This window comes from Schistocerca cancellata, chromosome 8, assembly GCF_023864275.1.
Source record: "Schistocerca cancellata isolate TAMUIC-IGC-003103 chromosome 8, iqSchCanc2.1, whole genome shotgun sequence".
Lineage (NCBI taxonomy): Eukaryota > Metazoa > Arthropoda > Insecta > Orthoptera > Acrididae > Schistocerca > Schistocerca cancellata.
In genome coordinates this window covers 69,726,411-69,741,077 of record NC_064633.1, presented here as the reverse complement: position 1 = coordinate 69,741,077, position 14,667 = coordinate 69,726,411, and the positions used below count along the sequence as shown (strand labels likewise).

The window sequence follows — 14,667 nt, the reverse complement described above, 5'->3', positions numbered from 1 at the left end:
GACACCGCGTCTCCGTTCTTTGACGGCAGAGGAATAAGAGCTGAAAAGTGAGGGTAGCGGGGAGATGAGGAGAAGGCGCCCCCCGCCCGGAGCAGGTGCGGCCCGCTGTGCAAACAGCGTCGCGTCGCACGTGCCGCACAATAGCGTCGCCGCGAGGCGAGTGTCCGGCGTCCGGCGCTAAGCGCTCCGCCCCCGCCCCGCCCCCGCCCCCGCCACCGCAGCCCCGTTTGGCGAGGCGGGCGGCAATGAGGATGTCGCCATTACTGCGTGTTCCCTCGGCGGCGGCGGCGGCAGCGGCGGCGCGCCCGCAGTGTGTGTGCTCGCGTCGGCGCTCCACGCCGCCCGCTACTCTGCGCAACAATGGATACCTGTGCGACGGCGCTCGCCCTGCGTACGCTGCCGGCGCCGCTCTCTTCCAGCGAGGAGCCGTCCTGCCTGCCGACCGGCAAAGCGGGGGCCGCGCGCCGGACCACCGCGGTAGACACCAGGTTCAGGAGGCGGCTCGCGCGACACTGTGTGCCGACGAATCTGTTTAGTAGTGCTGCGTAGTAGGCGCCCGACAGCCTCTCCCTGCAGTAGGGGTGGGCTCTTTTTACGAATCTTCCGAACACTGGCGTATTTCTGTTCCCTTCGCCACCGATGAAGGTCATCAACGAGGACAGACCGAAAAGGAAAGACGGCCGCAACGCGACGCCCGAATGCCTGCGCTTCAGAGGCAGGACCTACCTGCTGACCACCAGGTGAGCCCGTGCCACACCACACTTCTGTTTGTCATATCGCACAGCATTAGCACCCCTTCTCTTCCGCCAACGGTTCGGGCGAAGTGAGGTTTTCGTCATCGTACGAAGAGGAACACGTCATTTCTTTAAATGCATAACTGTTCTTAAATGTCGTATCGAGCGAGGTACTAGAGGCGGTATTTTTTTAATGGAACGATGTACTTCATGACATTCATAAGCTCTGCAAAATAAAAAAAAAGTACAGTGATATAACAGTCAACAATAAGTTTATACCGCAGTCGATGGCACGTAAAAACATTCCTTCATTAAACTTATTACTGCTGTGGACCATCACATTGCAGCAACAAGAGGAAACACATTTCACCTTCGCAGCTGAGGTATGCCTACTCGCTGCACAAAACGATGGCGCCTGGCGTAACGGCTCCACTCGGCGGAGTTTACACAGCAGTAGCCGACTCCGGCAGCCCCGCTCTTCGTCGAACCACCTTCAAGGTATTTCTCTACCCTTCCAGACTCGATCAGCACGCGGGAAGAACGTACATTTAAATCATTTCGTGCGAGCTCTGATTTCTCTTATGTTATTATAATGATCATTCCTACCTATGTGTGTGGCCGAGCGGTTCTAGGCTCTTCAGTCTGGAACCGCGCGACCGCTACGGTCGCAGGTTCGAATCCTGCCTCGGGCATGGATGTGTGTGATGTCCTTAGGTTGGTTAGGTTTAAGTAGTTCTAAGTTCTAGGAAACTGATAACATCAGATGTTAAATCCCTTAGTGCTCAGAGCCATTTGAACCCTCCCTATGTACATGAACGCCAACAAACTCAGGACAAACATGGCGATTGAAATTTCGTGAGAAATTCCTACCGCAACGAAAATCGCCTTTATTCCAATAATTCTCATCCCAATTCGCTTATCATATCCGTGGCACTCTCCCCCCTATTTGGCGATAATACCATGCGAGCTGTCCTTCTTTGAACTTTTTCGATGTCCTCCGTCAATCCAATCTGATAAGGATCCCACACCGCACAGCAAAACTCCGGAATAGGGCGGACAAGCATAGGGTGTAAGCAGTCTCTTTACTGGATCTTCTGCACTTTCTGCCAATAAATCGCAGTCTTTGGTTCGCTTTCCCTACAATATTATCTACGTGATCGTTCCAGTGCAAGTTATTCGTAACTGTAATATTTATTTAGCTGATTTTACAGCCTGTAGACTTACGTACAACTGAAATTTACCGGATTCCTTATAGTACTCATGTGGATGGCTTCACACTTTTAATTATTTAGAGACAGTTGTGACTGTTCGCACTATACAGATGTCTTGTCCAAATATGTTTTGAAATATGTTTTGATTGTCTGATGGCTTTATAAGACGTAAATAACAGCATCATCTGCAAACAAACAAGAGGGCTACTCAGATTGTCTCCTAAATCGTTTATGTGGATCAAGAACAGCAGAGGTCCTGTAAAACTTCCTCGGCGAACGGCAGATGTTATACCTGTTTTACTCGGGCACTTTCTGTCAGTTATTACGAATGTGACCTTTCTCACAGGAAAACACGAATCTAGTCGCACGACTCGAGACAATACTCCATAGACACGCAATTTTATTAGAAATCGCTTGTGAGGAACCGTGTTAAAATCCTTCTGCTAATCTAAACATATGGAATTAGTTTGACATCCTCTGTCGACAGCACTCATTACTTCGTGAGAATAAAGAGCTAGTTGAGGTTCGCAAGAACGATACTTTCTGTAGCAGTATTGGCTCTTTGTCAATAACCCGTTCTCTTGGAGGTAACACATAATGTTCCAACATAGTATAAGTTCCAAAACTCTTTTGCAAATCGATTTCGGCGATGTGAATTTGTAATTCAGAGGATTACTTCTATTTCCGATCTCCGGTAGTGCTGTGACTTGTCTACATTTCCAGTCTTTAGTTACGGATCTTTCGAGACCAAGCGGTTGTATGTGATTGCTAAGTATGGGGCTCTAATATCAGCACACTCTGAAACGAACCTGACTGGTTCTGGACCGAAGACCTTGCCTTTATTAAGTGATTTAAGCTGCTTGTTTACACCGAGTATATCTATTTCTAAGTTACTCAGGAAAATCGACTTCATCTTCTTTGGTGAAGGTATTTCGCAAAAGTGTGTTTAGTAACGCTGCTTTTGTGGCACAGTGTTATCGCGCAGTGAAAGTATTGATTGTCTCTTTCCGCTAGTGTACTTTTCATACGACGGTAATCTCTTATGTACTATGCAGAATGATGTCCACTACAATTATGACCATCTCAAGCACACACAAATCTCTAACTTGATGTTGCGAGAATAGGTGGAGTCATAGCGCTACATGCTGTCTTACATACACGTAATGGCAGTTGAACAGAATTAAAGTAGTGGCTGTACTGGTTTGGTTCATAAGGTGTTCATATTTTCCCGATTTATTTGTATCATTTAGTCTTGCAATGGAGATAGTGTTTCTAGTACCTTAACATCCCATCACCCTAGCGCTAAGAGTATATGTTCCTTTAACACCAAGGTGTAGCGCATTAGGTGTTACTGAATCGAGACAGTCGGATGCTGTAATTACACTTAAGTTCTTATCTGTCTTGTGGGTATCACTGAGAACGGTGCTCAAATGTTCTAGAATTCACTTTCTCCTCTTAGCGTCCGCTAGTTCCCCTTTGGTGGCATGGTCTGTCATTCTTTACGTGAATCCTTGGTGGTCCATCCTGATTACTGGCAACGGAACGTGAATTATCTCCTTTTCAAAGCCACTGTGACGCTCACAAGTTGACTGTGCGTGTCCTTGTTTGCGTGACGTTGTAGCTCTCTGTTTATCTGACGTGACCTGTAATTTTGCTCGGTGTTTTTCACATTTCGATTTCATTTGTTCTCTCCTGGTCACTGTCAAGCGATTTGGGAAGCCTTAACAGCAAGTGAAACTTACTGTTATTACATTTTTGTCTGTTGGTGACAAGAGCTGAGTTGTTTCACATTGATTACTTAAATTTTACCAAAAGAAGTTCGTGTCGGTAGACACTATTTTTTACGGACCTACACTTGCTAATAGTGGTAGCGAATGACAACACAGGGCAGAAGAGTACAGTTCAAGCGGTTAGCTGTTGTAGCTTCATCGATGAACATATCTGCATAGCTGCATGTAGAGGAACAGCAACTCATTCTTAGACTGCGATGCAAAAAGAAACAGCAACTAACATGGATGGTTATCTGGTGGGTGACCGGTTTCGGGCTACGCCCGCTCTCAATCCAGCCAATGTTTGCCAATTTCAATGTCCATCAAAACAGTAGTAAACCAAGTGCTGCACTTTGTTTACCGCTATTTTGACGGGCATTTAACTTGGCAAGCATTAGTGGGCTTGGAAACCGGTCACCGACTAAATAAACATCCGTCTTAGCTGCAGATTTGGCTGTCTCTTTTTGCATTGCATTCTTCGATAATGTTCTCGTGCATAATCTTCTGTGTGAATCAGTGACGAAGCGAAAGATAACATAAATCAAAGCTGAAAGCGCACTTCACTGTCAGTCAGCTAGACAGGTTGACAGGGAACTTAGCATTCATAGACACGTGGCGTTCTGACGCGTCGGCTCCAATTACGAATGCCATTCTTGAAAGCATCAGAAACGAAGCTACATATCTATTCCGAAAGCCACTCGGCGTTGCATAGCCGATAGCAGTCTATGCTCATCCTCCCCCCCCCCCCCCCATTTCGTTCTCGTATGGAAAGAAGGATGATTGAATGAATGCGTGTATGCTTCGATGCGCAGGCTAATACCTGTTATTTTCACAATACTCTGGTGAAACGTATGATGGTAGAGACAGAATTTTTGCAGAGTTTTCCTCGCACGTCATTTCCGTGACAGGGTTCAACGAGGACAAAAAAATTTTTTCCCAAAAAATTCGCATTTTTATGCCCTGAGTACTTCCGCTACTATTTCGTATGTATTTTATGGATGTGTTACGACTCCAGCAGCGTGTCTCTGAACTCTTCCGGTATCTCTTGTCAAACGTGTTTGATTACGCTCCCAAAAGAAGGAGCAGTGTTTCCGAGTAAGGCGCACCCTCTCCAGGAAACTCGCATAATATGTAAGTTTTCCATTTCCACTTATTATTGTTGACTTCACGTGTTGGTTTCGTTACATGTCGCTATATACAACAATTTAACAAGCTGCAAATGTTGGCTTGTAATCTTGTAATTTCATGCCTTCTGGTTCCTTTTCTTTGTTATGAGCATTAATTTAGAATGATTCTTGTGTAAAAGGAGATGCCACTCTGAACACAGAATTGTAATATTATCCAAGTGCAGTTGCTTTCCTTTGCGACTGTCCAGCCACGAAACATACCGTACGAAACTTTATCGTCAGTGTGCAAGCTGAGAGCACTACTGACTGCAGCTTATGAACTGTTTTATACACGGCCCAGTCACATTAACGTGACTAACGCCCGTGTTCAACCAACACCGAGTCAAAGGAAGGCCTAGGCGCTGGTTCGTGACGTCACGTCAGATAGGCACGGAGAACGCCAGGTCTGTCGCAGGCAGAATCGCCTGGGCGTGCTTATCACTATAAACCTCTTATTTTTGGACAAAATGTTTGGTATTGTTTTGGATTCTGCAGTTTTATTTAGATGAAAGATTTTCTTACTATCGTAAAGCTACAAATGAAGAACATAGTTCTGTATTACTGCATCCTGTCGAAACGAACGTAGATCAATATGATAATATGCTACCCCATTGCAAGTTTCGGAAATTATACATTCAAGTAACTATATTTACTTGATCCATTTTATTATCGAAACTTACCCCAACCCCCTTACAATGAACTCGTTTCATTTATTTATTTATTTATTTTCGTTTGACATCGTCACTGGAAATGTGAACTAATTTATATGTGTAAATGTCCAACTGTTGCCAGTCATTAGGTTACAGTCGTTTTCAACGAAAGGAATTCTAAACAGGAAACAAAATAGCTTCATACATCGAAAATACTGCTGAGCTTAAACTTTTTTAAACATTAGAAAAGATAAATATTCCCCTCTTGCAACTGAAAGGAGAAACGTTATAAGATAAAAAAATTTTATTTGATAAAACAAGTATCTCTCTTTTGCCTCTTCTTCCGTCCCCCACCCCCTCCCCCAACATGTACAATCGCAAGATATTTTATAAACACTCAGTGCTCCTCACCCCATAGTCAACCAAGATACCCAAAGAAGAGCACCAATATGTTCACAGTTTCTTGTAAAAGCTACCCAGTACAAACGTAACTTCCTCAGATTTAAAACGAGGTAAAGAAGCACGAATTCTGTTGCTGCTGGACCAGGACGTTGTTTTTGTATTTCAATCCTTAAAACAGGTGGAAATTTAAGTTCAGGAGCACACTATTTGTTGAGAAGTGTAATGAATTGCACAATTAATTGATTGCAGAAATCTCTCAGAACAATGTGTGTTTGTCAACTACCGCCAATAGTCTCACGTTTTCCTGTGTCAGAGAGGGAGACACCACCATTATGAGTATGCCTGCAACAGACCTGGCGTTCGCCGTGCCTAGCTGACGTGACGTCACCAACAAGCGCCGAGGCCTTCCTTTGAGTCGGTGTTGGTTCAACGCCAACGTGTAGTTGCCTCTACCGACGGCAGGTGGCAGCACCAGCAGTAGAGGATACAGTAGAAGACATATAAAGCGTGTAGGATAGGGGGAGGGGCGGCGGACACGATAACAGTGCAGCCGGTGTCGTAATCGTTAATGCGATTAAAAGGACGTCCACGAGGGCGTCATCATTGGCTTTCGGGTCCAGAGTGGAAGCATTTCCGAAGCGGTTTAGTTTCTAAACCGTTCCCGTGCCACTGTGGTTGAAGTATACCATGTATGACAAAATGGCCGAGACAACTGTGGTGCGCCTCGAGCCATAGATGACTGGGGTGAACGACGGCTGCGGAGATGTGCACTGTTGAACAAATAGCCGCCAGGTGAACCAAGGGGCTACGAACAGTATCTCCGTACCGATCGAGCAACGGTCGTTGCTGCGTAAGAGCCCCCCCCGGCAGGCACCTTGTTATGTATCCATGTATCCATTCATCGGTGACGAGGGCTGGAGTTTGCACGCCAGCACCGCAACTGGACGTCGACTGAATGGTGACAGACGGCAGACGGCTGACAGCAAACACCCTGCAACAATCGTCTGAAGAGTCCAGGTCCGACGAGGGAGAGCTATGGTCTGGTGAATGTTTTCATGGCATTCCCTGGGTGATATCTTCATTCTGGAAGGCACCAAGGATTAAAAGAAAAAAGTATGCACCTATCATTGGGCCGGCCAGTGTGGCCACGCGGTTCTAGACGCTTCAGTCTGGAACCGCGCGACCGCTACGGTCGCAGGTTCGAATCCCGCCTCGGGCATGGATGTGTGTGATGTCCTTAGGTTAGTTAGGTTTAAGTAGTTCTAAGTTCTAGGGGACTGATGACCTCAGACGTTAAGTCCCATAGTGCTCAGAGCCATTTTTGAACCTATCATTGGGGACCTACGTGCAGTTTGTGTTTTCTCGGCACGACGGCATCTGCCAGCAGGACAATGCGACGTGTGACACGGCCCCCAGTGTGCACGTGCGTTGTTCGAAGAGCGTCAGGGTTAGTTTTGCAGTACTCTCGTGGCCATCAACGCCCCCCGCCCTCCCCCAGATGTAAGCCCAATCGAGAAACTGTGGTACCATCTTGTTCGGACTGTTCGCGCCTTAGATGCTCAACTGAGAAACCTAGCACATCTGTGCGAGCCACTGGAGTCCACATCCCTGTCGGTACCTCCCAGAAGCTCACTGGCTCTCTCCCTGCACGTCTCGCAGCAGTCTGCCCTGCAGATGATGTTTATTCAGGCTTTCTACAGGTGGTCACGTTAATGTGACTGGACAGCGTACATTGAGAACATCAACAATCTGATACTCTTTTATTGGACACAATTGACATTACTTTTGTTGGTGTTGACCATTCGCGTTTGGATATACAGTGTGATTCAAAAAGAATACCACAACTTTAAAAATGTGTATTTAATGAAATAAACATAACCTTCTGTTATACATCATTACAAAGAGTATTTAAAAAGGTTTTTTTTTCACTCAAAAACAAGTTCAGAGATGTTCAATATGGCCCCCTCCAGACACTCGAGCAATATCAACCCGATATTCCATCTCGTTCCACGCACTCTGTAGCATATCAGGCGTAACAGTTTGGATAGCTGCTGTTATTTCTCGTTTCAAATCATCAATGGTGGCTGGGAGAGGTGGCCGAAACACCATATCCTTAACATACCCCCATAAGAAAAAATCGCAGGGGGTAAGATCAGGGCTTCTTGGAGGCCAGTGATGAAGTGCTCTGTCACGGGCTGCCTGGCGGCCGATCCATCGCCTCGGGTAGTTGACGTTCAGGTTTCATAACTAACCTTTTTCGTAGGACTCTCCATGCAGTTGATTGTGGAATTTGCAGCTCTCTGCTAGCTCTGCGAGTCGATTTTCCTGGGCTGCGAACAAATGCTTGCTGGATGCGTGCTACATTTTCATCACTCGTTCTCGGCCGTCCAGAACTTTTCCCTTTGCACAAACACCCATTCTCTGTAAACTGTTTATACCAACGTTTAATACACCACCTATCAGGAGGTTTAACACCATACTTCGTTCGAAATGCACGCTGAACAACTGTCGTCGATTCACTTCTGCCGTACTCAATAACACAAAAAGCTTTCTGTTGAACGGTCGCCATCTTAGCATCAACTTACGCTGACGCCTAGTCAACAGCGCCTGAAGCGAACAAATGTACAACTAAATGAAACTTTATAGCTCCTTTAATTCGCCGACAGATAGTGCTTAGCTCTGCCTTTTGTCGTTGCAGAGTTTTAAATTCATAAAGTTGTGGTATTCTTTTTGAATCACCCTGTATTGTACTACGTTATATCACTCAAAAGTTCACCGGTCTAATCGCATTTCTTTAAAAAAAAAAATCCATATAATTGTATCTTGGTTGCAAGTCGAAAGCTTTTCGTACAGCAAGCCGGACCCTGTCTACAGTTTTGAAAGCTAATGTGTGTGGGTGAAAAAGACGGGTTGGGTTTCACACGAATGGGGTTTCTTGAACACGTGCTGATTGTTTGAGATAAGCTTTTCCTGCAGAAGTTTCATCATGCTCAAGGCTAATATGCCGTAGGATTATAGAAAGACAAATAATAGTGAGAACATATAGAATTCTCTACAGCGGGTCCTTTACCGATTTTTATAAACAGGAACGACCCACTTTCTGTTTTTCAGTGACGCAGTACTATTCGGCGCATAAGAAATTCTCGATAAATATGAGCTAGGAAACTGGATATTCACCTGTAGATAGCGCACTAGCTAATGATGTTATGTATCTCACATTTGGTGCATACCACGGAAGCTTTCATCGTATCAGACTGACCACAGTACTTGTTCTCTCTCCTCCTGATGGGCCTATTGAGTGAAACACAGCGTGATTCCACACCCGAAATTCTTCGTTCAAATGGCTCTGAGCACTATGGGACTTAACATCTATGGTCATCAGTCCCCTAGAACTTAGAACTACTTAAACCTAACTAACCTAAGGTCATCACACAACACCCAGTCATCACGAGGCAGAGAAAATCCCTGACCCCACCGGGAATCGAACCCGCGTGCGGGAAGCGAGAACGCTACCGCACGACCACGAGCTGCGGACCGAAATTCTTCGGTAGTGGCCTAAATAAACACTGTTCTCAGCACATATGCAGTCCTAGGGAAACTAACGTCGTTCTTCAGTCCTGAATGACTGTCGAACCACAACAGAAGAAAAAAAACTGCTGTGGTATTTGTAGGCAAACATCATTAAATTATTTGTGCGATATGCGTCATCTCACTACACCGAAGTCCAGCTAAGTACTTGAGGGAGATTGGTTTTCTCGTCACTCGAATTTACTTCTCGTGGTGAATGCAGTTATCTGAGAATTCTTGCGTGAAGGTCACAGGGTCTGTCGCGCTAGTGTGCTCAAACATTCTCCGTTAGTTGGCAGTAAATACTGTGCAGAAAAATATTGGCATGAAATGCGCCTTACAAAGCGCGTCGCTCCGGAACGTTGTGCATATAAACTCTACATTGGTTGCGTTATTGTTTTTATTGACATTATTTTTGTCCAGTCTGTAGTTACATTGGGAGCTCAGCTGAGTCACGTGGATTCCCTTCCGTATGTTTTCATCTAGACTGTCGGTTTGCTGAGTGTGCCTATCAGTTGAAGCGAAGTGATTGCTTACCGAGAGAAACGAAGGTGTACCGATACGAATATTTTGGCTTGATTCGACAACACAAAGCTGAGCGTTTCATATTGCATACTGGAGCAATTTTAGGTGTTCATTAGCATAGTTTTTAAACATTCGATGACATGAACGAGGGAGATGACATAGGTAGAGTGTGGCACATATTTGGCATTTTGTCGTGTTTCAGCTGACGTGGAAGGGGTTGGACTGTTGTATTTTATGTCCGCTTGTTGTGAGGGAAAATGAGAGTGAGGGTGTTAAGTCTGAAGAAGACAGACAAAATGTCAGTCACAGGCCTCACTCAAAATCGACCTTATCAGGAAACTTTGTAGAGACAAATCCTTCTTTTGTTCCTGTGGTAGAATCGTGCCTATAAGACCAACTGTATTGGCAACATGTCAGGAGTCAGTGCAAGAGATTCTCTGAAGCCAGTTCCCGAAGAAAGTCCAACTGTTTCCTGGGTGGAACAAGAGCTGACTCGTAGACGGAGAGTGCTAGAGATTATTTCTCTCATGCTCAGCGGAATTCTGTTTGTTCTTCTCGTGTTAGTTTCTGAACTGAACGTCATTCAGAATATACATGCCATCTTACCAGGATCCCGATGTCTATAAATTCCTGTGTATGACGAGCTTGTATGTTGCTGTCCCCTCTCCATTTGCCGGCCGGGATGGCCGAGCGGTTCTAGGCGCTACAGCCTGGAACCGCGTGACCGCTACGGTCGCAGGTTGGAATCCTGCCACGGGCATGGATGTGTGTGATGTCCTTAGGTTAGTTACGTTTAAGTAGTTCTAAGGGACTGATGACCTCAGACGTTAAGTCCCATAGTGCTCAGAGCCATTTTTGAACCTCTTCATTTACTACTCTAGAATCTATAGACCGTCACAATATTTCTGTCAAACCTTGCAAGCAGGATCGAACCGATGTTCATCAATCCAGAGCATTTCTGTTTCGATTACCGTGGCCTATTACTCTTCGCAGAAACCGTGGAGTAACATTAACGCAGCGACCGTATGTCATTCACTTATTTCATGTAGCCGTACAGGTATGATTGATTGAAGTAACAAAAATGTTCAAATGTGTGTGAAATCTTATGGCACTTAACTGCTAAGGTCATCAGTCCCTAAGCTTACACACTACTTAACGTAAATTATCCTAAGGACAAACACACACACACACACAAACCCATGCCCGAGGGAGGACTCGAACCTCAGACGGCTCGGCTAATCCTGCTCGGCGATTTAAGTAATCAATGACTCATAGGTAATTAATTAACCTCTGGCGGAGACCTTCAGAATGGTACTACCACCATCTGGCTTTACCGTGACAGCACCTGATTCTTACAGTAATAGGCCGGCCGCGGTGGTCTAGCGGTTCTGGCGCTGCAGTCCGGAACCGCGGGACTGCTACGGTCGCAGGTTCGAATCCTGCCTCGGGCATGGGTGTGTGTGATGTCCTTAGGTTAGTTAGGTTTAAGTAGTTCTAAGTTCTGGGGGACTTATGACCTAAGATGTTGAGTCCCATAGTGCTCAGAGCCATTTGAACCATTTGAGCCATCTTACAGTAATATATACAACCACAGAGACGGTTGAGCATAGGATGGACAAAATAAAGGTGGCCCAGAAATATTTAATGCACCTTGATACAGAGAGTCCAACTTATATCATCCACTCCCAGGTCTACAGAGTAACAATTATTGAACTGTATGAAATAAAACCGTCATCACTTCTGAACGGTTAGCGTTAGGGCGCTCAAACTTCAGGGTTGGCCGCGGGGTATGATGGGAATTAATAAGTGCATGCGCTCGTGTCGTGTCGTTGTTGTTGTTGTTGCTGTTTGTACCGAACAGACAAACAGACCGAAAAACGAAATACCCTCCGCCACACACCAGAGTCGAAAGCGAGTTAATATTCCTGTGTCATTCAGATCTTACACCAAGTAAGTAGTCTCCGCCACACACCAGAAAAGAAAGGGTGTTAACACCGAACGGTACGTGAACGTTTTGGAAGATCGTCTCGTCGCCATTATCCAAACTGACCCTGATTTCGATGAGATGTGGTCCATGCAAGACCATCGAAGCAGGAGAGTGTTTGATGTCCTGGGGGAGCACTTTGGGGACCGCATCCTGGCTCTGGGATACCCAGAGGCCACTGGCATGGGCGTTGATTGGCCGCCATATTATCCGGATCTGAACACATGCGACTCCTTTTGGTGGGGCTATAGTAAAGACAAGGTGTACAGCAATAGCTCCAAAACCATTGCTGAGCTGAAAACAGCCATTCAGGAGGTCATCGACAGCATCGATGTTCCGACACTTCAGCGGGTCTTGCAGAATTTCGCTAGTAGTCTGCGCCCCATGGTCGCCAATGATGGCAGGCATATCGAACGTGTCATAACCTACATCTGAATTTCTGTAGTGAAGTTCACATGTTAAATAAAGTGCTTGCACGCCGTAGTTTGTAACTAATTTACGTTTTTTTATATACTTCAATAATTGTCACCCTCTAAGTTGACGACCGTATTTTATTCAATTATTTCAGCTGGACGTAGAGGTCCAGTGGGTGAAACAACGGAACAACAAAATCAGGATGGCTGGGAAGGTTTGGTGGCGTAATCGCTGCACCACCTTCTTCGAAGCTGTGGAGAAAAGAAATAGTGGTACGGTATTGTCGGCTCGAAGGGCCCGCGGGACTGATCAGAAAGGGGTTCTATTCTGGCATTCCTTGTGGTGCGACAGAGGTGTGTCCGAACTGTATCCGTTTCATGCAGATGACTTTGCTGACAGCAGATTGTTTTAGTAGCACATGGAATGATTTGTACAGAACCGGTGTGTAGCATTGCGTCAAGTTAACGATCATCAGTAAGTGCAGTTTGGCGACATGTAGGTCAGAATAACGCGTACGAAAAAGGACTGCGCGGAGGGGTAGCCGTACTCAGCGGAGAACTGAACTGCACAGCACTAGTATCCGTACCAGACACGACGGACTTCAGTGTAACAATGCGGCTCAGAGCCGTACTCAGCGTTCTCTTGACCGTCTTTACTCCTGGAGTGTCGCCAATGGCTTCCGTTTTTCTGCCGAGAAGACGGTCTGTATTAACTTCTGGCGCTACAAAGAGTTTCTCCCACCGTCCTTACGACTCGGTCCCGTTGCTCTCCCAATCGTGGAGACAACCAAATTTTTAGGCCTTACATTTGACAGGAAACTTAGCTGGTCTCCACATGTGTCATATTTGGCCGCCCGTTGTACCCGTTCTTTAAATGTCCTCCGTGTTCTCAGTGGTATGTCGTGGGGAGCGGATCGAACCGTCCTACTTCGTCTATATCGGTCGATCGTCCGCTCCAAGCTGGATTATGGGAGCTTCGTATACTCCTCTGCACGGCCATCCATCTTACGCCGCCTTAACTCCATACAACATCGGGGTTTACGACTTGCGATCGGAGCATTTTATACTAGTCCCGTAGAGAGTCTTCATGCTGACGCTGGCGAATTGCCACTCACCTACCGGCGCGATATACTGTTTTGTCGGTATGCCTGTCGGCTACTGTCAATGCCCGACCATCCGTCTTATCGTTCCTTTTTTGACGACTCTCTCGACCGTCAATACGGGTTGTATGTCTCTGCCCTGCTACCCCCTGGAGTTCCCTTTCGTCGCCTCCTTCAACACCTTAATTTTTCACTCCCTGCAACCTTTCGAGTGGGCGAGAGCCACACGCCACCTTGGCTCCAGGCTCAGGTCCGCGTTCACCTTGACCTCAGCTCGCTCCCAAAAGAGGTCACCCCCGGTTCGGTCTACCACTCCCGTTTTTTGGAACTTCGTTCGAAGTTCATCAACATGACTTTCATTTATACAGATGGCTCTAAGACCAATGACGGGGTCGGGTGTTCCTTTATTGTCGGGGCACAAAGTTTCAAATACCGGCTCCATGGCCATTGTTCGGTCTTCACAGCTGAGCTCTTTGCCCTCTACCAGGCTGTTCTTTACATCTGCCGCCACCGACATTCTGCTTATGTCATCTGCTCAGATTCCCTGAGCGCCATCCAGAGCCTCAGTGATCCGTACCCGGTTCACCCTTTCGTGCACCGGATCCACGGCTCTCTTCAGCAGCTGGTGGACGTCGGTTCTCCGGTTAGCTTTATGTGGGTTCCTGGCCATGTCGGTATCCCTGGGAACGAAGCTGCAGATGCCGCGGCCAAGGCTGCGGTCCTCCAGCCTCGGACAGCTTCTTGTTGTGTCCCTTCGTCCGATTTTAGCAGGGTCATTTGTCGGCGCATTTTATCGCTGTGGCATGCCGATTGGGCTGCACTTACCGACAACAAGCTTCGGGCCTTAAAACCTATTCCCGTGGCTTGGACGTCCTCCTCACGCCCTTCTCGGCGGGAGGAGGTCGTTTTAGCCCGGTTAAGAATTGGACACTGCCGGTTCAGCCATCGCCATCTGCTGACGGCTGCGCCGGCGCCGTTCTGCCCATGTGGGCACTTGCTCACGGTTAGACACATTTTAATGTCCTGTCCAGATCTTAACATACTGCGCCTAGATCTTAACCTGCCAAATACTTTCGATGCCATTTTAGCGGATGACCCACGAGCAGCTGCTCGTGTTCTTCGTTTTATCAATTTGACAAACCTCGC

The 14,667-nt window shown here is 46.6% G+C and overlaps 1 protein-coding gene across 1 annotated transcript in view; it reads left to right on the top strand.

The window, feature by feature from the left end:
• Positions 1 to 442: 442 nt before the first annotated feature.
• LOC126094665 (GRAM domain-containing protein 2A-like) overlaps positions 443 to 14,667 on the top strand; it is a 347,755-nt gene continuing 333,530 nt past the window's right edge. The window contains exon 1 of the mRNA XM_049909175.1: positions 443 to 740. Within this exon, the coding sequence (XP_049765132.1) occupies positions 640 to 740 (101 nt within the window). The 5' untranslated portion in view covers positions 443 to 639. The remainder of the gene's footprint in view (positions 741 to 14,667) is intronic.